Source organism: Balaenoptera ricei, chromosome 8 (assembly GCF_028023285.1).
Source record: "Balaenoptera ricei isolate mBalRic1 chromosome 8, mBalRic1.hap2, whole genome shotgun sequence".
Classification (NCBI taxonomy): domain Eukaryota; kingdom Metazoa; phylum Chordata; class Mammalia; order Artiodactyla; family Balaenopteridae; genus Balaenoptera; species Balaenoptera ricei.
This window is the reverse complement of record NC_082646.1, coordinates 60,011,925-60,038,609: the sequence shown is the minus strand read 5'-3', so window position 1 is coordinate 60,038,609 and position 26,685 is coordinate 60,011,925. Positions and strand designations below refer to the sequence as shown.

The 26,685-nt window shown below is 53.6% G+C and overlaps 1 protein-coding gene across 4 annotated transcripts in view; it reads right to left on the bottom strand.

Moving 5' to 3' along the window:
• ARRB1 (arrestin beta 1) overlaps nucleotides 1–26,685 on the bottom strand; it is a 74,019-nt gene that overhangs the window by 35,036 nt on the left and 12,298 nt on the right. The window contains exon 1 of one of the 4 annotated variants that reach the window (XM_059930791.1): nucleotides 17,801–18,078. The exons of 1 other annotated variant lie outside the window; for it this stretch is intronic. In XM_059930791.1, coding sequence (XP_059786774.1) covers nucleotides 17,801–17,904 — 104 coding nt within the window. In that variant the 5' untranslated portion in view covers nucleotides 17,905–18,078. Of the gene's footprint in view, nucleotides 1–1,421; nucleotides 1,562–17,800; nucleotides 18,079–26,685 lie in introns of those variants that run through there. 2 more of the 4 variants (XM_059930793.1, XM_059930796.1) reach the window with 2 other exon arrangements.

Here is a 26,685-nt window from a genome sequence, read left to right as displayed (position 1 = left end):
TTTACACCACAGAAATCGGCAAATACTACAACCCCACCCCCCCTTTTTTTTCTGGATAGCCAGCTGTTACCAGTGGACGATTGGATGTGACCCTAAATAGAGAAGGGAAATTCGGAAGCCTGGTGGATGCTTCTAAGTTTCCAGCCCAGGCAAATGGCTCAGCACCAGCCTGCTGTATGCAGTCACAAACTCTACACACCTCACACACACACACACACCATGCACACACACAGAGACACACACACCTGACACATACCCACAAACACCACACACACACAACACACACCACACATACCCTACACGCCCTACACATGTACCTATAGGCACAACACACACCACACATGTACAAAACACACCACATACCACACCACACACATCGTGCACACTTGCACCACACACATACCACGTATGCTTCACATCTCACACCACATATATACCACTTACACTTATACACACCACATACACAGACCACACACACAAATACTAAGCACACTCCATGCGCACACCTGCATCACACACCCCACACACATCTCACCTACAGCTCCCCCGACGTACACCATACACACACCACGTAAACACACGTGCTCCCACAGCAGCCCTCTAGCCAGCAGAAGACTAACTGAAATCATGAGAATAAGAGAATGCCAATCCGGGACTTCCCTGGCGGTCCAGTGGTTAAGACTCCGCGCTTCCACTGCAGGGGACACGGGTTCGATCTCTGGTCGGGGAACTAAGATCCTGCATGCCACACGGTGCGGCCAAAACAAAAAGAGAATGCCAATCTGCCTGACCACCTTCTTTTGATGTCTGAGCACCTCTGCCATAATTTACTGTCTCCTCAACCCAAGGACCATCCTTCCCACACACCCCCGCACCCAGCTTGCCAAAGCGAAGGTCTCGACACCCCCCCAGGAGCACCATCCTGTGACCCCATCCCAGGCCCGTTCCTCTTAGCCACTGGAGCCCTGACTCAGTGGTCCCCCATCCCTGCCCTGTGCCCAGCTGTCTGTAGGCTCCAGAGCAGAGCCCGGCTCCCTGTGGCCTCCAGGGCCTGGCCTCCACCCCTTCCCAGGACCCATGACAGGCAGCTTCCTTGGTGACCCCACCCACCTGGCCCCTTTAGCTGCCACCAGATGCTGGTAAGCCAAACCTCCATCTCCAGCCAGACCCTCTCTGACCCCATACCCACTAGCCTTGGGACATGTGTACTCGGATGTCCCCAGACTCCTCACACAAGTCCCAAACAGACTTCCTGTCTGCCCGCACCTGTTCCTCGCCTACACTCTCTGCCCCTGCCCACCCCAGAGGTCAGCACACAGGAAGTGCTCCAGGCACATCTCATGGATAAAGGAATAAATTATGTAAATCCTATAAAGAAAGGAAAAAACAAACTTCCTTATGAGGCAGATAGGAAGTCTTACCCCATTTTACAGATGAGAGCCCTGAGTCTCGGTGAAATTAAGGGACCAGCCCAGGAGCAGTAGCTGAGGCGGGGTGGGGGGCTGTGTGGGAAGGAGGGAGGCCGTGGAAGACCCAGTGCTGGGGGCTGCGGGCAGCAGCAGTCAGGCCAGGGCAGGCCCTGCAGAATCAGCTCTCCCCAGCCCCGAGTGAGGGGGTTAGTTACAAACAAAAGGAAAAGGCGTTCCTGATACGCGTCCTGTTTCCTCTCCTCCTCTGGGCTTCTCAGGCCTTGGAGGGCGGATGTCTCTGGGCTGGCAGTACTCGGCCTGTGCACGGACAGGCAGAAGGTGAGAGTCTCCAGGGACCCTTTCCACTCCAGCAGTTTGGCCTGCGTGGAGACAGGCTCACGTTACCCTTCCCAGCCTGGAGGAGCACCCCCTGATCCCCAGTGGGTACTCATCACAGCCAGGCGCCTCCTTCCATCAGACTGTTCCATAAAGGCACCTCGACTGGGAAGCCATTCCTGTCACCCTTACTCGCTACGGGAGCCCCTCTAAAGCGCCCCCTTCTTCCCTTCCGCCCTGCCCCACGGCAGCCTAGCCCCTTACTCTGCCCAGCTCTCTGTGGCTATTGCCTGTAGACCAGAGCTCCCCATGAATCAGGCCAGGGAGGCAGGGAGCAAAGGCAGAGGCCATCAAATGGGGCTTCTTAAGTGAGAGAAGGAGATGAGCCTCCCCCATCAAACAGGGAGACAGGGGGCCTTCCTGAGGGCAGAGGTCATATCTCCTCTATCAGATAAGAATTCCCTGAGCGAAGTGGCCATGACTTCTCCATCAGATAGTAGGCTGCTGCAGACAAAGTTCATGCTTCCTTCCTCAGACAAGGAGCTACTAGAGGACAAGAGGGCTATGTCCCCTCCACTGGATCGGAAGTCCCAGGAAACAGGAGCCACATCCCCCCTCCCTGCCCCCACCAGCAGACCGGAGTCTCTCTCCTGGAGAATAGGACCATGCCCCCTCCATCAGACCATGAGCTCCCAGAGGGCACATTCCTGTCTGCTGCCTCCTCAGCAGTTCCCAAAACAGACTTCAGTTCTGTCTGAGGCTCAAAGAAGGACTTCCCCCTGGGGCAGAACTAGGGGAAGTCTTGCCCACAACCTCCCTTGCACAAGGTCCCATGCCAACTTCCCATTCATGCCCGCAACTGAACAGAAGCTGCTTTACCATTCTTAAGACAGGCATGTGTCTGGGCAAAGGCCAGCAGCTGTCTTTGTCAGCCAGGAATGTTGACCTCTTGAGAGACAGCAATAGGGATGACTGGGAGATCCCTGACAAGAGGATGCCCAGGACAGGCCGTGCACCCAGCTCTGGCCTGGAAGTGACCGGGTGTGTGGGCTAGATGGGTCTCTGCTCCTGACTCTGTCACTAAATGGGCAAACCTCTTCCCCGTGTGGCCACTAACACCCCCCACCCATCTCCAAACTTTGTCAGCACCCACTGCTGGTTAAAGTGGCAGGAGGCGACAGGGAGGAGGGAAGGCAGGGCCCTTCCCAGGTCCCGCCTTGAGGACATCACTGGCCTTCCCCAGGGGCCGCCCCTGAGCCTGGTTCAAGCTGCCTCCACGAGAGTCTTCCCTACATGCGCCAGCTCCAGGGAGCTGCTATTAGTTAGCATTGATCCACAAAGTGCTTTGCCGACACTTTTTATGAGCTCAGCCTCACCCGGGGCCCTGGGGGCTAGTCGCACGAGGCAGAAACCGAGCAGGAAGCCCAGGGGCCTGGGCTTAGTCACTGAAAGGCAACCTGACCAGATTTGGTAACTAATCTGGGTGTATTTTCTTATTAAGAAATAGTAATAATAATTATTATTATAAATGATGTTTATTAAGTGTCAGGCACTATTCTAAACACTGTATTTAACTCATTTATCCTCACAAGAACCCTGTAAGGTAGATACTCTTATTATCGCCACTCTATATATGAGGAAACAAAGCGAAATTAAGTAACTTGCTCAAAGTCACAGAGTAGAAATAAGAAATGTAAGCAGTTCAAACCAAATGCCTGATAAATTAGGAAGTAAAAATATAGTAACGACGCTTCTGGGTTTTACAAGAATGAGATACTGTTGAAAGATACAATTTATCCTAAGTGTGTTCCAAACCAAATACTTTCATTATTGGACATCCTGTGGTATAGTTCCGATGTAAAAGGTTCTCTGAAAGAGGAATATTACAAATGTACAATATGTGCTTGTCAGTCATCTCAAAATCATAGTTTTCTTCTGAAACTTTGAGTAGTTTTATTAAACTTTAGAAAACAAACCCACAAAACCACAATAACTATTATTTTAAGATTTATCATTTATTTGTCATATGCTAAGTATTTGACCTATTCCTCCTGTTTAATCTTGAGGACAACTGAAGGGGAAAAAAGAGGCATTATTCCCTCAGGGGGCTTCACTGAGCCTCCAGGCTGAGGGTACCTATCTCATACACCTCCTTGGTGGGCGTAATCCAGCGGGGGTTTGCCCCCCAGGATGGGAGCTGCAGGGACTGTGCTCGGCTCAGACAAGGTGCAACACAAAGGAGTTAAGGGCTGGGGTGAGGCAGGCCTGCTGCTGCATCGGCCTGCACTTCAGCCATCTACAGTGTTCAGTGAGGCCCTGGCACACAGTTAGAACTCTGTAAGTGGTGAAAATACTAACCGTCACCACCATCCCCCAAGAGACAGACTCGCTGGGTGGCCCTGGGCAGGTCCCTGCTGGACAGGGTTCAGCGGGTTCACCAGCTCTCCGTGAGGGTCAAGTCACCTCGTATGGGCCTGGGCCGCTGAGAGGAGGTGATGGGTATGAGGAGTTCCTGGGAGGCCAGAGTGCTGGGCAGAGACCAAGGCTGACAAGGCTGAATTATCGAGCATTTTTAAGAAATACATTTCCATTACTTCCAGAAACATACAGCCTTGCAGATGAGGTGAGCACAGTGAAGCCAGCCAAGAGCAGCCGCCTTCAGTGAGACAGCGAGCAGGGAAGGGCGTTCCAGGGCATCTCTGAACCTCTCGCCAAAGCACACCCTGGGGCTTGGCAATCTACCTTCCACCTGCTCCTCACACGGATTTGGGGGCGGGGGCGGGGTGTGAGAAAACTGCCGGGAGGAACAGCGCTGGGCCTTAGCTACCAAACTGTCTGAAGTGACAACTCAGTACCAGCTCCACCTGCCCCAACCGAGACGCTCAGGCCATCTTTCCTCGAACCTCAGAGAGACCATGCAAACGGTGAAGGAAATGGAAAAGAGCAACTGGGAACAGGGTCCAGATCTCTACCCTGGCACTTAATGGCTCCTCACCTCACCTGTCCTCACCTGGTTTGTGGGATCATATGACCACCTCCAGGGTGTGGAGGGGAATGAATGGGCTGATGTCTGCCTAGGCCTGGAACATAATCCAAGTTCAATATACGGTAGGATTAGGGCACTGAGAGGCACCGGAAGTGCCAGGATGAACAAGGCTATACAGGACCCTGGAGAGATGCGGGGGAGACAAATAATCACAGGTGAGAACACATAGCAAGGAGTGGGAGGCCAAATCCCCCAACATTTATTTGGCCCTCTCTGTGTACCTAGTGGGCCTGAGGCACTGGGATATGGGCCTCCTGGGGGTCCCTGGAGTGTGGTGGATGAGCTTATGGAATACACTCTTTAGGGCCTAGACAGCCCCTCCCGAAACACTCTCCCCATCCCTTGGCTCAGGTTTCACCCTCATCAGGAAACCTCATTACCAACATGTCCCCCTTGGTGTCCTGATCATGCGCAGGAGGTCCTGGGCAGCGGGCATGAGCATTTGCATCACAGAAAGTGAAGGGTTCTTGTACCTGGATGACTGCCCACCTGCTTTGAGTGGGGTCTCTGAATCTGACTGAGTCCATCATTGGGATCTGCTCAATTCTAAGGGCTGGACTGCCAAGTGGGGACCTTGCCCAGGCCAGGAGGCCAGCTCCCCCAGGCCTTTATCATCCTGCCTCTGTTCTACCACAACCACTGGGACCTTGAGAAGCAGAGGGATCTGAGGTGAATGCACTGCCCACATATGGCTGGGGAGGCAGATGCACAAACCAACAGCTATCCTGCAAAAGGCACCGAGAGAGGGTTATAAAGAGGACAACTCGGGGGCGGGAGCAGCTCCATTCTTCCCAGATGGACAACGGGCTCCTGAGGGAGTTACACAGAGCAGGCGACATCTGAGCTGGGACTTGAAGGGTGATTAAGTTTGCCAGGTAGTCAAGGTGCAGAAGAGAGAACATCAAAGTGACGTGCATAAGCGTGGACTCACACATCCTTATATAGCAGAGTATACGCTGCAAAGTCACTATCTCACTTGATTCTCTCAAATCCGGTAATGGTGTTATTACCTCCCCCCTCCCTCCCCCCACACACATGCAAATAAGAAAAGTAGGGTACAGTGAAGGCAGATGATGAGCCAAAGGGCACATGGTGACTGGTTCCTGGGCGGGCCATGTATGCTGGCTGAGATGGGACGGTACTCCTCTCTGGCAGCAATCTCTCACTTCCAGCCCCTGCTGGCCTGTGACACCCCCCTCCCATCCCCAGCGCACATACACACTCTTCCAGACCCCTGGGCCTCTCAGAAGGGACAGAGGGACAGAGCAGCATGGCCAGGGCTGGGCTGAGAATGCCAAGGAAGAGCTGACCATTCTCCAAGGCCCAGCTTAGAGGCCCTGCCTCACCCCCTCCCACTCACCCTGAGCGCTGATAACCTCCACCTCTCCCACTGTAAATCTCCTCTCCTGGCCTCTCCTCTCCCTGCCTCTTGAAGCAGCTGCCGCCAGCCTCTCCCTCTCCTCCCTCCACCCCTCGCCCTCCCCAGGGAGCAGTGAGCTCAGCCTTTCCCATCAGCCATCCCTGGGAATGATGGGAAATGCTCGGCTGGCCAGGAACTAACAGCAGGCCTACCCCCAAGAGGGAGGAGGAGAAGGGGGGCTTTTCCGAGGGCCGCTGGGGGCATCCTGGGCTCAATTCTGCTGCTTCCTATGAATCCCGTGCTAAGGGCATGGTCTGCCTGACCATATGACACGCTCCAGATAAGGTGGGATCCAACTGCTAGAGCTAGAATGGGCCTCTTTTTATGGATGGGGAGACAAAGGGCCAGAGAGAGGACAAAAAGAAAATGTGCCGAGGGACTGACTGCCACGTCCCAGGTACTGTTTGAGGCTTTCACATTTCTTGTCTTATTTAATCCTCACAACCACCCTGCAAGGAGTGTGTGACAGGCTGAATCATGACCCCCTGAGATGCTCACATCCTAATCCTTGGAACGGTGAATCTGTTACCTTATGTGGTAAAAGGAACTTTGCAGATGCGATGTTAGTTAAGGATCTGGAGATGGGGAGATAACCCTGCATTATCTGGGCGGACCCAGTGCAATCACGAAGGTCCTGATAAGCAGGAGGCAGGAGGGCCAGAGAGAGAAAAGGCGATGTGAGGACGACGGAAGCACTGAGAGAGAAATTGGAAGATGTTGTGCTGACGGCTTTGAGATGGAGGATGGGGCCAGGAGCCAAGAAATGCAGGCAACTTCCAGAAGCTAGAAAAGGTAAAGGAATGGATTCTCCCTTAGAGCCTCCAGAAGGAACGCAGCCCTGCCAACCTATGTTAGGACTCTGACATCCAGAACTATAAGAGAATGTATTGTGTGTTGTATTTGGCCACTAAATTTGTGGTAATTTGTTACAGGAGCAATAGGAGACTAATAAAGTAGGTATTTCCATTCCCATTTTGCAGATGAGGAAAGTGAGGCTCAGAGAAGGCACGTGATGTTCTCAGGTTCTGCACACTCCCCTCCACACCACACTGGCTTACTGGGAATCTCCACGAGTTCTTAAGGCTGGGAGCCCCTTGGCCAGGGCTTCAAGGCTAGGGGAGAGTCTGAGGAGGAGGAAGAGGTCTGCTGCTTGTAGGACCGAGGTTGAGGACAGAGAAGGGATCTGGGGAAGGTGAAGTCCTGCCTGAAAGGGGCTGTATTGTGGCTGGGGGCTTCTGGAGCCAGTGGCTGAGTCCTACTCTGCCCCAAACTGGGAAGCAGGGATGCATGTGACACAGAGGAAGGGCCCTGGCTGTACAGCTGGGCTCAGGGGGCTGAGTGTTTTCAGGATTAACGGAGATGAGATGAAATCCCCCCATTCTCTCTCTTTGATCCTGATAAAATCCCTGGGAGGAAGGCTCCTTACCCTTCTTCCTGCATTACTGGTGTGAAAAACGAGGTCCCAGGGGTTAGTGACTGGCCCAAGTTCTCACAGCTGGTAAGAGTGGAATCTGGGTATTCATAATGATCGATATAATGAAAAGCATCAAACCATAATGAACGGCTTTGAATGCTCCGTGCCTGACACTGTGTTAACTGTCGCTGGCATTTTCTCAGTCATTCTAGACAGACCTGATCAAGTCCTTTCTCTGCCTCAAGCTCTTTAACTGCTGCCCACAAGCCCTTCGCAATCTGGCTCCTACTCACCCCTCCAACCTCCCCTCCACCACAGTCTCCTCCACCTCCATATCTTCCAGCCACACTGACCTTGGTCAGTTCCCTGGAGCCATCAAACTCTTTCCCACTTTGGAATCTCCCACAGGGTTCTGCCCTCACTGCCCCCCACCCCAGCCCCAGACCACTTGTGGTGCAGAAACCATGGGTCCTGGCCATTCCTGCTCCTACTTGGGGGTTAAGAGAGAGGGAGCAGGGCCAGGGGTCAGCCCTAGATGGCAGGCCTGGGAGGCTGGAGCTGAGAGGGCCTGGGTAAGCTGGTCATTTTCTACACAGTAAAGACAATAGCAGCCTGGAGGTGTGGTGGCGGAACTCCCCAGGGGACGGGCCCTCCCAGATACACAGACCCTACGACACTGGAGCTGAAGGGGCCTTGAAGAATGTCGAGTCCCGCCTCTCAGGGCACACATGGTGATACTGAGGCCCAGCAAGGTCTGGACTTGCCCCCGGCTCCACGGTGTGTCACTATGGGAGCCAATTTGGGGCAGTAGGTAAGGCTTTGGGGTCTGCCACTCACTCGCTGGGTGACCTTGGGCAAGGAGAGAGTTGTTCTGATCCTCACCTCTAAAATAGGAATAATAGTGCCTTTCTCCATGAATGCATGAGAAGCACCCGGTACAGTGAGGCCTGCGATAAATGAAAGTTGTTCTCACCATTGAGAGAGCAGGGGCTGGACTCAGGACGCCCATGGGGGAGTTCACCCCCTCTCTGTGACATAGCTGGTGGGTTTAATTTAACCTGGGGAAGCACCTGGAGAGGTGGGCACTCAGCTGTCTCCAAAGCCACTGCTTCTGGGCCCCCAATGCTGGTCAGTCCTTGATCATCTCTAGGAAAGGGCTTGTCAGCCTCATTTGCCTTACAGTTAAAGAAAGGATTCCCCCAAGGGAGCTAGCCTGGGCTAGAGGGACTCCTGATCAAAACCTGGGCTCCCACTCCCACTTCAACAGAGGGAAACAGGAATCGACTCTTCGTACCGAGCACTTCCTGCAGGTGGCGCTGTGCTGGGGCTTCCGTGCACTCATCTCACTTGACCGTCACCACCGCCCACCCAGAGGGGATTAGGAGGCCCATGTGCTGAAGAGAAGTCCAAGTTTTCCAGAGGGTGAAGAACTTGCCTGTGGCACCAGCTGGCAAAGCCATGTTCCTATCCTGCTCCAGGAGGCCTCTGGGCAAGGGTCCGTTTCTATTCCAAATTATTGCGGTCTAAGGCCTTTTTGAAGGGAAGGAACCCAGACTGGACGCTGAGGCCCCAACGCAGCCTCCTGACCCACCTGCGGCCCCTGTGGCCCATCTCCTCCCTCCAGGCCCTCGCACCTCACCTCACCTCAGCCTTCCCAGAGATCTGTTATTAATAACTATGAAGGGACTTCCCTGGTGGCGCAGTGGTTAAGAATCCGCCTGCCAATGCAGGGGTCACAGGTTCGAACCCTGGTCTGGGAAGATCCCACATGCCACGAAGCAACTAAGCCCGTGCGCCACAACTACTGAGCCTGCACGCCACAACTACTGAGCCCACATGCCTAGAGCCCATGCTCCGCAACAAGAGAAGCCACCACAATGAGAACCCTGCGCACTGCAACGAAGAGTAGCCCCTGCTTGCCGCAACTAGAGAAAGCCCGCACGCAACAACAAAGACCCAACACAGCCAAAAATAAAATAAATAAAATAAATAAATTTATTAATAAATAAAAAAATAAATAACTATGAAAATACCACCCGTAATGCTGTCGCCTCCATCTGGACAATGCTGTCCAGCCCCACACCAAGTTCACATTTACTCCAGCTCAGATTTTTGCTCATTTGGCACTTTCTCAGAAAGCCTTTGGTGACCCCCAACTAGGGCAGATCCCTCCATTAGGCGCCCTCAGAGCACTTCTCACAGTGTGCATCTCTTGCCATCTGTGTCCCTGTTCCAGACCAGAAGCCCCATTAAGCCAAGGACAGTGTCTGTCTGCTGCCATGGCATCCCCAGAGGTGTGCCCAGTGCTGGCACATGGCCTCTGGAAGCCACTATACACTCGCCTGGGCCAGGCCCCACTCCAGCTGCTGAACCCACTCATCACATTTAATCTTCACGATCCCTCCAGGAGGTGGGGATTATCACCCCCCTGCACAGATGAGGACAGTGAGACTCAAGGAGAAAGCGACTTCCCCAAGGATACCCAGCTAACCGGGAACACGCTGGGACCAGCACCCAGGACCAGCTATAATAATCTGTGCGCCCAAGTGCAAAATGAAAGCGTGGGGCCCCTTGTTCAGGATTCAAGACAGAGACAGACGCGCATTAAACCAGATCCTTCTGAACTTGGGGCCCTGAGTGACTTCACAGGTTACACACCCCTGAAGCCGGCCCCCTGGGCACCCATGTGCTCTGACTCCAGGCCCAAAGCCAGGCTTCTCCCACTGAGAGGCCCTTGAGCATCGGGTCCCCTCAGGCAGTGGTTTTCACACTTAAGCCTAGGTCAGAATCACCAGGAGGCCTGTTGAAACCCAGCTTGCTGCGCACCCGCCCCCAGATTTCCCACTCGGTAGGTGAGAGGTGGGCCTCTCACCTACCGAGTGGGAATTTGCATTTCTAACTGCTGCATTTCTAGAGGTGATGCTGATACTGGTGCTGTGGGCTGAGACACACAACCACTGCCCTAAGGAATGCATATTTAGCAGGTCATTCTGAATCCAGGGCCTCCAGGAAGGAGAGATTGCAGGTGGGCTATCAGGGCTGAGGTTGCCCAGCATCCTTCAGATCATACTCAGGCCTCAGTGCAAAAGGCCAGCTCTGCTAAGAAGGAAAGGAGGGTGGGGGAGGACAGGGAGAGGAAGCAAGGAGGAAAAAGGACAACTGTACAACAAGTTACCTTGTTAATTTTTGGAACAATCTTGAGAGGTAGCTTCTATTATCTTTACTGTAGAGGAAAACGCAGCATAAATCAATGATTTGCCCAGGATCACAGCCAGGAAATTACGGAGACCACAACTGAACCTGGTTCTATCTTACGTGTCGTCACAAAGCCTGCTTCAACCAGCTGGCCCTGATAGGTTCTAATCCCACGACCTGCTCGGCCCAGGGGAGCAGAGCCATAGCCTTGGGTTGGATTCACATAGTCCCAAACCCTGACAAGCTCTGACAAGCCTTGGCAAACCTCCAGGGCCCTCCCCACACCGGCCTGCCTGCCCTCCAAGGCCAGGCCTGCAGCCCAAAGACCTGGGACCCAACTGAAGGGGCTAATTGCTGGCATCATTCCAGCAGGCCAGGGTGCCCACCCCCAGACTGGAGGTTCCTCCCATATCCTGGTCCTTCTCTACAGCCTCCCCTCCAGCCACTTACTCACACATACCCTAAGCCCCAGATCACACACCATCTGTTTCAGGGTTTGCACAGGCTGTTCCTCCTTCCTGGAATGCCCTTCCTACCCTGCCTATTTGTCCAACTCTTTTCCATCCTTCAAAACCCCAGGTCAGCTCTACCTGCTCTGAGAAGTCCTCCCTCAGCACCTTGTCTGTCCTCATTGCTCCATCATGCCAACCTCTGCTTCCCTAGCTGCTCTCCAACCATTCATTCTACAAATACTTACTGAGCATCTGCCCTGCTGCAGGCACAGTGCAGGTGATGGGGAGGCAAAGCCCAGACCGAGCTCCATCAGGCCAGGGTATGGGTCTGCTTCACCCTATGAGCCTCTGCCAGGAGGGCAGACAGAGAGGGGGGCCAGGGAGGGTCCCCAGGAAGTGATGAGACCTCGGCTGGATATTTGAAAAGGTGGGGATGTGAGGAGTAGTAGTACAAATTCTACATTCCAGGGCCCTGCCAAGTTGTGGGGAGCAGCCCCCCAATGCCTTTGGAAAAGTAACACAAAACTACTACCAAATGAACACAAGACACGCTATGTGTCTCTGTGCCAAGGGGCCGTGTTGGCTGTAGGCTCCCCAGGAAACCGAGGCCCAGAGGGGGAAAGGGACGAACCCCAAGCAGGAGGCAGCCCTGGAGTGGGCCCTTGGCCTCCTCTCCCAGGAGATTTAAACAGTGGAGGAAGGAGGAGGCAGTGTGCCCCTACCCTGAAGTACATGCCCTGTGGACCCCTCCTGGGGGTGGAAGGCATTAAGAGCGCACTCTGGGGCTTCCCTGGTGGCGCAGTGGTTGAGAATCTGCCTGCCAATGCAGGGGACATGGGTTCGAGCCCTGGTCTGGGAAGACCCCACATGCCGCGGAGCAACTAGGCCCGTGAGCCACAATTACTGAGCCTGCGCGTCTGTAGCCTGTGCTCCGCAACAAGAAAGGCCGCGATAGTGAGAGGCCCGCGCACCACAATGAAGAGTGGCCCCCACTTGCCACAACTAGAGAAAGCCCTCGCACAGAAACGAAGACCCAACACAGCCAAAAATAAATAAATAAATTAGTTAAAAAAAAAAAAAAGAATGCATGAAGGGGCTGTGCGGTTGGAAAAATTTCCAGGGAATTCTAAAAAAAAAAAAAAAAAAAGAGCGCAATCTGGAAAGCCACAGCCCACTCTGGAAAGCCACAGCCCGTAGAAGCCCCAGGCAGGAGAGGATGGCTGCTGTCTGCCCTGGGAGGGGAGAGGCTGGAGTGGAGCCAGGCTGGCAGAGGAAACATCTTGAGAGGCAGGAGGGAGGCAGGGAGGAGGAGGGAGGAGGAATGAGAAAGGAGGAAACAGCCAGACACGCAAACACCTCCGCCTCCTCTTTCCAACCAAAACAGAATCCCCAGCAGACTGAGACCTGTGGGGAAGGAGACAGGGAATGAAGCCGGGGCCTCAGAGGGGCGGGTGGCTGGGAAGGAGCCCAGGGCTGGAGCCTCTGGAAGCTGGGTAGCCCTGCCAGGCATGGGGGTGGTGGGGAGGCCCCATCCATCACCGGGGCCCGCCCAGCTCTGTCCCACGGGGGCCGAGGCTCAGGGAGGCAGGGGATGTGGACTCCATATGGTCACTCCTACAGCTCCTTCAAGACCCACTCAGGTACCAGCTCTTCCCCAAGCCCCTGGGCCCAACCTCTGGGCTGGGCTGGGCTCCAACACCAGAGTTAGCACAAACTCAGAAAATACTGTGCAGCAAAACTGATCTGATGGGGGAGTCCAGGCCCAGCCCTTAGAAAGCCCACAGGCTGGTGGGAAACCCAAGGAATTCAAAGGAGGCAGCGCGGGCACTGAGGTGGCTCTGGACTCCCCGACAACCAGGGACTGGCAGGCACTTGGGGCCAGTCCACAAAGCCTACGGGAGGCATTTTCCTCTGATAGTGGAACAGGAGGGAAGGCGGCAGGTCACAATCTCTGAAAGAATGACATAGCCCAAGGACACGACAGAAACTGATTAGAACCAAATGGGTCCAAGATGGCAGACAAGTCAACTTCCACTAGACCTTGAGCCTCAGTATATGCTCACTGTAACGCATCAGCAAGCTAAATGACACACCCACAGGCGCCATGACAGTTCCAAGACCAACCATAAGGATCAAAAAGTGGGCAGTGGCCCAATTCCTGGAAATCCCCACCCCTCCCCAAAATAGCTGGAATACTCCTCCCACTCATTAGCCTATGGAATTACCCACCCCTATAAAAACTGACAACCCCATACCCTGGTGCCTTTCCTACCTTCTGAGATGGCCCACGCTCTGTCTGTGGAGTGTTTGTCTCTAAATAACTCCACTTCTTACCTATCACTTTGTCTCTCACTGAATTCTTTCTGCGGTGAGACATCAAGAACCTGAGCTTCATTAAGTCCTGAAACCAGGTGTGTGATCTCAGTTGGAAGACTGGATTTTGGCCAGGTTTGAGTCCTGGCAGCGTGGGTTTGAGTCCCAATCAGGGTTCTGGCCGGGTTTGAGTCCTGGCCATGTGGGTTCAAGTCCCAAGCAGGGTTTTGGCCGGGTTCGAGTCCCGGCACGTGGGTTCGAGTCCCAGTGAGGTTTTTGGCCGGGTTCGAATCCCGGCAGCATGGGTTCGAGTCCCAATGAGGGTTTTGGCCGGGTTCGAGTCCCGGGACGTGGGTTCGAGTCCCAATCTGAGGTGCACAGTTTCAACAGGACACGCTGCTGGGACAGGAGTCAGGATTGAGGAAGAGGGAGGCATCTTCTCCTGGGGGCATTCCCCCACCCCCATTACACACACACACACACACACACACACACACACACACACACTCAGCGCCGGGGGCTGAGGGGCTTCCAGGGACCTGGGCTCTGGGACTTGGACAAATCCCTTGATGTCTCCTGGTTTCTCCACTCCCTCACCTGTACAGTGGGGGCTCTCCTGTGCCCACCTTCCTCCCAGGGGAGGCATGACAGGAAGGACAGACCTCCAAGTAGGTGAGAACGAAGTCCTCTGGTATGACTTCCACAAACGGGAGAGAATCTCACCGCCACTCCCATGCCCACCCCATCCCTGCCCCGCGGGCACCCTCGTTCCTCAGGCCTCCATCACGGTACAGAGCCTGGGAGACAGAAGCTGCAGTCAGGAGAGAAGGCAGCCAGTCCTGGCACCCAAGGGGGAGAGTGGCCCCAGAGCAGATCCACTTCCTGTCTGGGGGCCTTTTCTCTCCTTCCTCTCTCCCGACTGGAGGAAAAACCCCCTCCCCACACACATCCTTGCCAGCACTGCGATGACCTGTGTCTGAGCTTCCCCTCATATGATTGGCTCTAAGCTGCTGCAATACAGGGGTCCTTCTTTCATTCATTTTTTTTTTTTATCACAGCGAACCAGTCTGCCTCAGATGAAACCTCCACTCGCTAGAGGACACCAGTCAAGGGACTCTCCCCTCCCTCAGCCTGTTTCCTCTTCTAAAAAGAGGGGACTACAATAGAGCCTACCGCAAAGGGTTGTTCTGAGGGATAAACGTGCGTGGTGCTGGCCACCCAGGAACACATATTAGCTCTATAATAGTCAACAAATATTTATCAAGTGCCTATCGTGTGTCACATGCTGTTGGCCACCAGGGACACACGGCGACCAGAGCAGATCCATGCGATGGCCCCTGCCTGTCTGAAGTTTCCCTTCCGGCGGGGAAGACAGCAGGGCCTTGCGTTGCCCAACTCTGGCGGGTGCATGGCACAGACCACAGTGCCCACTGGCACCACCATGTCCCCTGCACGTGTGCAACACAACAGCCCTGCAAGACAGACAGCAAACAAGTGAGCAAACATTACACAGTGACTCTCAGGCTACAGGCTGTCAAGGGCAGTGCTCCACGAGCACACGATGGGTGACTGACCAGCCTGAGAAAGTCAAGGCTTCCCCAGGAAGTGACATCTGAGCTAGGAGCTGAAGAAGAGGTAGTAATGTGACTCTGAAGGGGGCTGGGATGGGGATGCTGCGTTGAAGCAAAAAGGAAACAAAACCTGCAGTGGGAAGGCTCTTGGGGAGGAAGGCGCTGAGGGAGATGGGTAGGCGAGGCCAGCAGGGTCAAGGCAGCAGGCCCTGGTCACCAGGCAGCCTTGGTCAGGAGTCGGATTTTACTGTCACTGTGATGAGATGGTGGCAGGGTTACAGTGGGGAATGGATGAGACGTAGCTGTACTTTAATACGCTCACTTGGGCCGCTGGCTGGAGAATGGGTGGGCAGAGGCTACAGCGGACACAGGGAGACCAGTTAGGGGCAGGATTAACAACAAGGCTGCCTGGGGTTCAGATCCAGGATGTGCCATTTATTTGCTAGAAGAGAGATCATGACGGCACCTGCCATCTTGGGTTGCTGTGAGGATTAAATGAGCAACTTCTTGTGTGTCAAGAGCCTGGGACGATACCTGGCCCGTGGAGAGTGCGGTGCGCTTAGCTGATATTACTCACCCCGGTGAGAAATGAAGGTGGCCCAGATTAGAGAGGTAGCCATGAGAGAGAAAGAGAGGGACGAGTCCAGATGCCAGGGATAATATCACCAGGGCTTGTTGGAAGCACCCAGCTGCTGCAGCCCCATGCCAGCTGCAACCACAGGAGAGGCCCTGAGCCAGAACTGCCCAGCTGACCTCTTCCCACATTCCTGACCCATGGAAACCAGGAGATAAGGAGATGAATGTTTGTTGTTTTGAGCTACTAAGTTATCGGGTGATTGGTTATGCCCCAAAAGGTAACTGAACAGCTCATATTGAGAGTCACCTGGAGGGAAGCTCCTCTCCTCCACAGGGAAGAAGGTGCCCCTGAGGGGCAAGGAAGGGGCGGGGGGGTGTGCGAGCCTGGGACCTCTGCGACCTCTAGGATGCTGCCCTCCAGAAGTGATCAGATGGCTTCAAAGCTAATCATTCCAGCATTATTTACAATAGCAAAAAACTGGAAATAATGTAAATGCCAAACAAGTGGGTTCAATAAACTGCCGAGCAGTCACACGAGGAACTCTTATGTGTCATTAACAAACACGGATACTAGGATAAGTTAATGACATGGGAAATGCTGAAGGAAAAAAGCAGTTAACCAAATGTCACGAACAGTTTAAGCACAGTTGTGTTTGAATACACAGGCACATGCATGCACACACATCCACATACACACACAATAGCAAGGAGCGCAAAGACCCCCCCAAAAAATTTTTTTAATGTTCTTTCTAAGTGATAAGATTATGGATGATAGCTATCTTCTCCTTGTCCAGATGTGAAGGGTTTTGTGTTTTTAAAATAATTATTGAACGATAAATGTCGGTTCTTTCAAATGTCCCCTCAGAACTTTGGTCACTCCTGTCTCTAGGATGACAGCACTAGAATTCAGCCTGGCGAGGGTAAGGTCTGTCACCTGCTTTGGTCACAGCTGGTGCCCCGATGCTAGAATGGTGTCTGGGACAAGGCAGGTGCTCAGCCAGCATGTGCTGAACGAGGGAATGAATGAATGGCGCATATCAGATGTACTGCGTCTCTATGAATACACGGCAACCTCCCTCATCAGCCCTCGCGAAGGGACCAGGTCCCGCCCCACTCTGTGTCCCCAGGGTTCAGCACAAGGCCTGGCACAGAGCCAAGACCGATGAATGAATGAAGGGCTGAATAAATGAATATCTGGCAAAGAAAGCCTCCCTGATCACAGTGTGCCGAGCTCTCCAGGGCCAAGATCCGTGTCTGTGAGAGCGAGGTGCCTGTGTCTGCGAGAAAGAAGGGGGATGTGAATATATCGGGGCTTTCTGAGAACCCAGAGAGCCTGGCCTGGCCTGACTCTGCCCCTCCCTGCCTCCTCAGGCCCTCCCTGTTCAGCTGCCCCTTTGGTCTCTCCTTCCACCACCACTGGGGAGGACGTCTGGAAGGCCTGACTCAAGCTACTCAAGACGTAAGCTTGTTTTTAAAAGGAGACGAGAGACAGCAAGCTCCTTCCTGGAAAGACTTTTCTGCCCTTTCACCCTGGGACAACCTCTGTGACAAGCATCTGGGAGGGAAGCCAGCAGGTGGAGACTGAGCTGGGATCAGGGCGGGGGTCAGGGAGGGGAGCAGGGCAGGGAGATGGGCAGGTGGCTGGAGTGTGAGGTGGGGAATGCAGGTGTTGGAGGGTGGGAGGAGGGTACAAGAACTCAGCAAGACTTCGCTGGGGTGTGAATAGGAGTGAAAGTGGCCAGGTGATAATGTGTGTGTGTGTTGGTTGTCACAGTGAGAGGGTGGGGCATATGACCTTGCAGAGGTGACAGACTGAGGATGGCAGTGGAAGAGGTGCTCACATGGAGGGGGTTACAGAGTGGGCAGGGGCAGCAGCTAGAATCCGATTGTTTCAGTCTAGGAGAGCTGCAGTCAGACTCAGCCTGAATGATTATTGGTTGGCGGGGAGACTGACAGGGGCTGGCCGTACTCGAAAGAGGGGAGAAGCCCAGTCCTTGAAGGCTGGAGCTCAGGCAGGATCCCCCCAACCCCTACTGTCCCAAATGCCAGCCCCCAAAAGACTGCTTACTTTTTTTTTCCCCCCACTGTGTTGGGTCTTCGTTGCTGCACGCGGGCTTTCTCTAGTTGAGGTGAGCGGGGGCTACTCTTCGTTGCCGGGCGCAGGCTTCTCATTGTGGTGGCTTCTCTTGTTGCGGAGCACAGGCTCTAGGCATGCGGGCTTCAGTAGTTGTGGCACGCAGGCTCAGTAGCTGTGGCTCGTGGGCTCTAGAGCGCAGGCTCAGTAGTTGTGGTGCACAGGCTTCGTTGATCCGTGGCATGTGGGATCTTCCCGGGCCAGGGATCGAACCCGTGTCCCCTGCATTGGCAGGCCGATTCTTAACCACTGAGCCACCAGGGAAGCCCAACTGCCTGCTCTTTATAAATTAAATATCAGCAGATGTGACTCCTCAGGCCCATCCCAAACATAGGCTAGTGAACTATGTGGCTCAGAGGTCTGGAGGCCAGAAAAGGCTGAGAAGGACCCCAGGGAACAGCCAGCCTGCCCTCTCCCTTGACAGGTAGGGAAACTGAGACCCAGGCATGCCCTCCCTCCAAGCCCAAGGCACCAGCCCACAAACCCAGGGAGTTTTCAAAAGGAGGCCTGTCTGATCCCAGGGGAGAAGGTGCCTGCTCAGGCAGCTCTGGAGAAGCAGAAGGCGATGAACAATTTTCATTAACAGCTGAAGCCGCAGGGGCGGCAAGGGGAGGGGGGTACCAGGATGTGAGGGAGCTCCTGAGAGCCGGCCCTGAGTCACGCTCACAGCTGTGTCCCCAGAAGGCAGCCCGTGGCCTGGCTCAGAGGAGGTGCTCAGTAAATGAACAAATAAATAACGGTGTGAACGAGCGATAATAACAGTAGCTAACACTTACGCAGTACTTACTTTGTGCCAAGCACTATTCTAAGCCCTTTACAAATATTAACTCGCTTAATCCTCAAGAAAACTTTTAAGATTTCCATCACAAAAGATTTAGGTTCCCATAATAAAAAACTTTACTATTCCCATTTTACAGATGGGGAAACTGAAACAAAGAGGGGTTGAATAATCTACCCAAGGCCACACAGCTTTGCCCCCTAGGCATTATTGTTCTAGAACCCCTGGTCTTAACCAGGCTCCCAAAGTGCCACCCACTGGACACCTTTACCCTGTCAGAGCTGCTCGCTCTGCTCGTTCTTTCTCCAGTAGCCTCACCCCAGCACCTGTATCTCATTTCCAGTACCTCCTCCTCACGATGCTGCCTTCTTTTATTAGCAATTAAAAAAATAATTTATTGAGGTGAAATTCACATAACATAAAATTTACCAGTTTAAAGTGAACAATTAGCATTTATTACATTCACAATGTTGTGCAAAACCACCACATCTATCTAGATCCAAAACAGTTCCATCACTCCACAGTAAAATCCATCCCTCGGGACTTCCCTGGCGGCACAGTGGTTAAGGATCCGTCTGCCAATGCAGGGAACACGGGTTCGAGCCCTGGTCCGGGAAGATCCCACATGCCACGGAGCAACTAAGCCTGTGCACCACAACTACTGAGCCTGCACTCTAGAGCCCGTGAGCCACAACTACTGAGCCCGTGTGCCTAAAGCCCGAGCTCCGCGACAAGAGAAACCACTGCAATGAGAAGCCTGTGCACCACAACGAAGAGTAGCCCCCGCTGGATGCAACTAGAGACAGCCCGCGTGTAGCAATGAAGACCCAACGCAACCAAATAAATAAATAAATAAATAAAATTAAAATTAAAAAAATAATAAAATAAAATAAAATCCATTCCTCCTAAGCAGTTTCTTCTCCCACCCTCCCCTCCCTTCCAGCCCCCAGCAACCACCAGTGTCAGCTTTCTGGGTCTATGGACATATCTATTCTGGACATTTCATATAAATGGAATCATACAATACATGACCTGTGTGTCTGGCTTCTTTCAGTTAACACAATGTTCCTAAGGTTCATCCATGTCATAGCATGCGTTAGTACTTCATTCCTTTTTATGATTGAATAATACTCCACCGTATAGATAGACCACAATTTGTTTACCCATGCATCCATTGATAGACATTTGGGCCATTTGTTTCCACTTTTTGTCCACTGTGAATAGTCACTTGCTGCCTTTTGATCCTCACCATGACCCTGTGGGTGAGGACTATTGTTCTGTCTCAGTTCCCAGAAGGCAACACTAAGGTCCATTCATGGTAGAGACAGTGACTTGGACTGAAGCCCCCTGCCTCCCAGGCTAGCGTGTCCTTCCTATGTGTCCCATCAGCCAGTCACTCCTCCCCCCAGGTCACACTTTTCTCGGGCGTCAGTTATCACACTCCAGGCTCTGGGCTGGGAGCTGGCAACACAGAGTGGAGAGCTCAGGCTGAGCCCCAGTCTCCTGGGGCCTGAAGCCAGAAGGCCTGAAGCCTCAGGCCTGAGCTCCTGCCTCGCCCAGGTGTTCCAGGATCCAGGCACACCATGTCCAAAACATGTACCCTTTCCTCCCTGGTCTCAGCTTTTCTCTCTGCAAAGACGGAAGATGGCCCCCAGCAGGAGGCTCCAGAGATCTGCACAGCGGGACTGTGGAGGGGAGCAGGAACTGCTGGGCTGGAAGGGCCTTCAGAAAACTCACAGCCCCGCAGCGGGGCAGGGGCGGGGCATCCGGACAGCAGTGAGGGTTCCCCCTGCCAGTCATCTCCCTCTCAGACATACATGCATTAGAAGAAGCACTTTGCCAGGGGCCCCACTATGCCCTCCGGCTGCATAGCCTGGAGCCAAACCTTCTCTGAGGCTTCTCAGCGCAAAGGCAGGGGCCCGAGGACCTAGAATTCCAGATTCTAGGTTGGGATGAGTAGGCTGACCTTAGAGGCCCCTTCCTGTTGAAGACTACTTCCATTGGAGGCACCTCTTTGTGTAAGATGAGATGGTTATGACCACTAGAGACCCAGAGAAAGCCGCCCCCTTCCTAGCCCTCCAGGAAACCTCTTTCTGCCAACGTTAGCCTGTAAACAGGACTATCCTGAGGGAGTTCCCAGCATTCAGTGTGGAGACACACAGTCTCAGCTCAGTCACTAACAGTCAGCACTGTCTCCTCGCGATCCCTTCACACAACAGGGGCCTGACACATACGTGATGAATGAATGAACGATCAAACAAACACTCCCTCGGTGATTTCCTAACGTCTGTCCTCTCTTTTCTAGTCTATTGCTCTACACAGCTGCCATGTGAACCCTAAGATCCTGCCACTCCTGCAAGCTGTGTGTCCTTGGGCAAATTCCTTAATTTAGATGAGCCTCAATTTCCTCATCTGCAAACAGGGACTCTACTGGCAGGGTACAGAGGAGGAGTAAAAGAGAAAGGATACGCCCAGCATCTCAGGGGCTAAGGAGGGGTCCAGGAAAAGATGTTGAAGCAAAGTTCTCTCTTTGGGCCCCCACCCCATCCCACCCCTCCCAGCCCTAATCCTCTAATCCTTCTCTGTTCCAAAGTCTGGAGGAAAGAGCCTAGCCCCTGGGCCGGCCCCTGGCTGGATGTAAATGTTTATGCCAAGCCCAGCCTCCCAGGGACAAGTTATTTGCTCTGCTTGTAATTAATTGCAGAAGGCCCAGTTGGGTAATAAACTCTGCCGGGAAACATAAACAATTTGCACAGAGCTCCAAATCCATTGTGAGACCAGCAGAGAGGGTCTGCGAGGAATGGAATGTTCTCCCCAGTCTCCTCCCAGCCAGAGGCAGTGAGGTCACTGAAGGTCAGAACCAGAAGGACCCTTGAAGATCATTTAAAAAATAGGAGCTGACATGATGGGCTGCTTACCTTGTTCCAGGCACAGCTGAGCACTTGATTATTTGGGACCAACATTATGCCCACTTTAAAGATGAGGAAACTGAACCTGACAGAGGCAGGGTGATTCGTCCCAGCTAGAAAGGGGCTGAGCTGGGAGAGACACCAGGCCTGACCTCAGAGAAGGGAAAAAAAAGGACAGCCAACAAAAATGTATGCGTGTGCCCTGTGCCAGGCACTGGGACCTGGGGACACAGCTCCTGTGGCCCTTGCGTTCCAGTGGGGAGAGGCAGATCTTAAAGGCTGAGCAAAGAGTGATTTGATTACATGAGTGCTAAGTGCTTGGAAGAAAAGAAAACAAAGCCGCTGGTGCAGAGGGTCCCAGCAAGTTATAAGTGGCTACTCAAGCTCTGTAGGGCAGAGACCACACAGTAGGCCTCGGGCAGGAGCACATAGTAGGTTCGCAGTGAGTTGCTGGCTAAAACTTAGTGCTCTTTTCTTTGGGCCAGTGCAACTTCTCGCCAACCAATTCAAGGTGTATTGAAAGTACTGTGCCAGGGCTGGAGTATAATGATGGACAAACAAAACACAACCCCTGCCGCCAGGGAGCTTGCAGTCCAACTGAGGGCACTCACAAATGGGTAAAGGATGGAGTGGAAGACAGGTTGATGAGGGTCATGGGGCAGGAGAGAGGGACAATCAGCATTTACTGAGCACCTACTGTGTGCCAGGAACTATGCTAAGCCCTACATTATCTCATTTAAGCTTACCACAACACTGGGGTGTTGGGGGAAGATATTATCACCCCCATTTTCATTTTTTGGCCGCACCACGCCACTTGCGGGATCTTAGCTCGCCAATCAGGGATCGAACCCGGCCCCCAGCAGTGAAAGTGCAGAGTCCCAACCACTGGACCTCCAGGGAATTCCCTGGATAAACCCCCACTTTGAAGATGAGAAAACTGAGGTTCAGAAAGACTATATATACACATATATATAATGCATATGTATATATATATAAAAAAGGAATTCCCTGGAGGTCCAGTGGTTAGGACTCCGCGCTTTCACTGCCGAGGCCAAAAAAAAAAAAAGATAGATTATGTATAACTGTCTCAAGGTCATAGACATTAGCAAGCAATAGAGGTGGGATCTGAAACGTGGCCTGACACCAAAGCCCATGTTCTTTCCTCATAGCCCCCGCCCTAGTCTCCTCCTCCCTCCCCTCCCTGAAGAGGGCACTGTGGTTTGAAGTTGGGAGCCACAGGAGGCAACCACCACTAAGCCACCCTTCCCCGAAGGTGCAGGAGGAAGCAGCGCACCCTGCCGGCCTGGCTTCCTTTCTGAGCAGGAAAGGTCAGCCCAGCCCGCACAGGCAGCTCTTCTCAGACACAAACCCGGCCAGGCTCCTCACCACCACCACCACCACCTCCCCTCCACGAGCAGGAAAGGACAGTCCAGACTTCCACCCTGCCCCTCCCCACAAAAGGGCTACTCCGTTGACAACGGCCCCTCCTTCCCGGGGAGCTGTACTTCACAGCTGATAAACACTTTCACCCTCTTAGCTCATCTGACTGCCACCACCCCACCCCAGCAGCCCGCATCCCTAGCGCCCAGCATCAGGCAGAGCACAGTGCAGGTGAATCAGAGTCAGCAGAACTGGCTCCATCCTAACAGAAGGGGTGCGCCCTGGACTTCCCTGGTGGCGCAGTGGTTAAGAATCCGCCTGCCAATGCAGGGGACACGGGTTCGAGCCCTGGTCTGGGAAGATCCCACATGCCGCGGAGCAGCTAAGCCCGTGCGCCACAACTACTGAGCCTGCGCTCTAGAGCCCGCGAGCCACAACTACTGAGCTCACGTGCACAACTACTGAAGCCCGCACGCCTAGAGCCTGTGCTCCGCAACAAGAGAAGCCACCGCAATAAAAAGCCCGCGCACCACAACGAAGAGTAGCCCCCGCTCGCCGCAACTAGAGAAAGCCCGCGCGCAGCAACAAAGACCCAACACAGCCAAAAATAAATAAATTAATTAATTTTAAAAAAAAGAAGGGGTGGGGTCCCTGCGCCACGTCCATCCAGCTTCCACCACCGTTTACTGAGCTCCCATGACAAGCCTTGGGCTCTCCCAGGCAGTTTCATCAGGTACTGGGTACCTGCAGCACCAGGCAGTGGTACATTTTTTAAACCTTTCCACAGCCTTTAAGGTAGGTTTTATGTCCCTTTCACGGATGAGTAAGATTGAGGGCAAAGAGGCCTTTCCAGTCTCTTACTGACACAGCAAGCAGGAACTGTGGGCTTGGCCTGGCCCAGAACTCGCTCCCCTAGATGCCTTTCAGCTCCTGCCTCAGCAGGGAGGGTTCTAACTGATGACCAGGTCCACGATGGGATGAGAACTCCCTGAGGACATGCAGCGACATGGCACCAACCTCCTGGCACAAAGGACTCCTGATTAGAGCAGGGGCAGATCCAGGCTTGGATGGGCCTGAAACTCATGTAGTTTGGAAACCCTCTTTTAAAAAAAAAAAGAAAGAAAAAAAGAGTACAAAAATATCTTCTTCCTTTTACACGTTTCACAATCCCCCTGAGCCCGTGGACACACTGCTAGGCCTTGGAAACGGCCCTGGAGTGTGAAGGCCTGAAGCTGAAGCGGCACCAGCCTCCCGGTGAATCCGCCTCTGGGCTGGAGGAAGGGCCCAGAGGCGATCTGAGCACAACCCGCCTTCACAAAGGCCCTGCCTCCGGCCCAACAGACAGACGAGGCTCTGGAACATTCCTTCTTCTTGTCACGTGTCCTGCTGCTACTAAACCCTCCCACGTCTCTCTCTTGCCATGGTTTCAGAAGCAGCAGAGCTCACCTGAGCACAGGGCCTGCTCATAGGGTCTGCGTGCTCTCACGGACAGCAGTGCTGGAGCCCACCCCACAGGATCCTTCACGCCTGGTGGGCAGGGTCCACCCCTACCTGCGCCTGGAACCTTGGGCCGGCCTGAGCAGCTCTTCTGAGGCCCCCCTCCCCAAATATTTGAAGGCTATGACGTGGCTGACCATGTGTTCCCACATCCCACATCCCATTGGGCCCACACAACAGCCCCTGGAGGTATGCAGAGCAAGTTTTATTGTCCCCATTTACAGAAGCAGACAACAAATGACACTAGTTATGCACATACTAGTGCGAGACATGCCAAGGAGACTTCCACCAGTGGCATCTCACAGACGCCCTGGCAGGAGGGGCTGTATCCCCACTGAACAGGTGGGGAAACAGAGGCTCCACTCAGTCTCTGAGCGTGGCCTGCAGCCCTGCTCTCCCACCTCGCGGCCCAGGCCTCCACCACGTCTGGAGTGGACAGCTCAGAAGGCAGTGGGCAGGCTTGCCGGAACATAGCAGGTGGAGGGGCCAGAGGCCTCCAACCTCCGAGGCAGAGGAGCAACTGGGGGCTCATTACAGGCCCTCCCAGCGAAAGTGGACCTCAATGACTGCCTTCTCTCTGGATGAGTCCGAGGAAGAGCACATAGGCCTTGGAAGCCTGAAACCTGCTTGAAAGCAACAGTCTTAAAGACTCAGGGCCTCGTGTCTTCCCTGCCGAGGAGCAGAGTGCCCCATGCCTGCCTCCCGCCTTCTACCTGCTGGGCCTTCCAGACCCTTCACAAGATCACTTCTCACCCCACAAGCCAGCCGCCCAGCGCTGGCTCTTGCTCGTCCAAGTCCCACTGCTGTCTGTCCCTCATGATTCATTCATCCATATATCCATTCTACAAACCCTTATGGAGAACATAGTGTAGGGTGACCAATTAACTGTCCCCATTCACCCAGGACGGAGGGTTCTCCCAAAATGTGGGACTGAGACAGACCAGGAAAACTGGGACGCTTGACCACCCTAGTGTACTGTGTGCCTGGCCCTGCACTGGGCACTGAGGACACATTGGACACGGTCCCCGCCCCCCCTCAGGAAGCTTGCAGTCTGAGAGGAGCTCTCACTCCATGAGGGACCCACTGTCAAAGGCACCTGTGCAGCACCTCACACACATTATCAAGCACAACCTTATGAGGAGCATATTATCACCTCCATGGTATACATGACCCGTCCCGAGTCACAGAGCTGTAAGTGACATGCCAAGACTTAGACTCCAATGAGACAAATAAAGGAAAGGGCAGGTTCCAGCATGAACATTAAGACAGAAAAATATGTTAAGACCTGTTTTATTTAATCAATTTTTGTAGCCCCAGTGTTTGGCATGTCCTAGAGGTCCAGAAAATGTGTGTGGAAGGAAGGGAGGGAGGAGGTATACGCCTTATTTAATCATCTCCAGGCTAGAAGATCCCAACCCCCAGTTCAAAACGTATACATTTCCCTTTTCACAGTCAGTTTCAGCTGTTTTCTTTCAGCCAGGGCCAGGAAGCAAGTGAGAAGAAGGAAAGAGTGCTTCTCCTTTGGGTCAGCAGCTCAGGCCTCACTTCCTCCAGAGAACCTTCCCTGACTTACTCCCCAACACAATACCCAATTCTGGCCCCCGCTTATTTGAGTACAACAGCTGTGTGTGTGTGTGTGCACGCTGCTTGTACTCCTGCTTCAGTGCACTTCTGCAAACCTGGACCTCGCCCAGCTCGGCCAGCCCCTATCAGGAACTGGGGATCCAAGAGGTACCATACACACGCCTGCCCTCTAGCACAGGAAACTGACATGACAGCAGCCAATTCTGATACAACGTGCCATCGCGGAAGCCTGCAAGGCGCCAAGGGAGCATGGAGGAGGGCATCGACTCTGCCTGGGCAGGGAACACAGAGTCAAGGGAAGGCGTCATGCCCAAGCACATAGTACGTGTCTAATGCAGTTCAACCGCATGGCGTTCGATTGAACTGCACTGAGCTTAGGTTCAACCTTAAAATACAAGGGAGATTTCACCAGGCAGAGGAGGAAGGCATTCCGGACAAAGAGACTGGCTTGAACAGACACAGATGTGTGGAAAGTATGAAGACTGTGGAGGAACATACAAAAAAGTCAGTGGAGCCAGAATGTTGGCTGTGTGGTGGGGAGAACTGGGAAAGGAGCGTGGGAGGGAAGGGCCTCCAGTGCCACCAGAAGAATGTGAACTGTCTCATAGGAAACAGGGGAAACTGATCAGTTTTTAAGCTGCGGAAGGACAGGGTCAGATGTGAATTTCAGA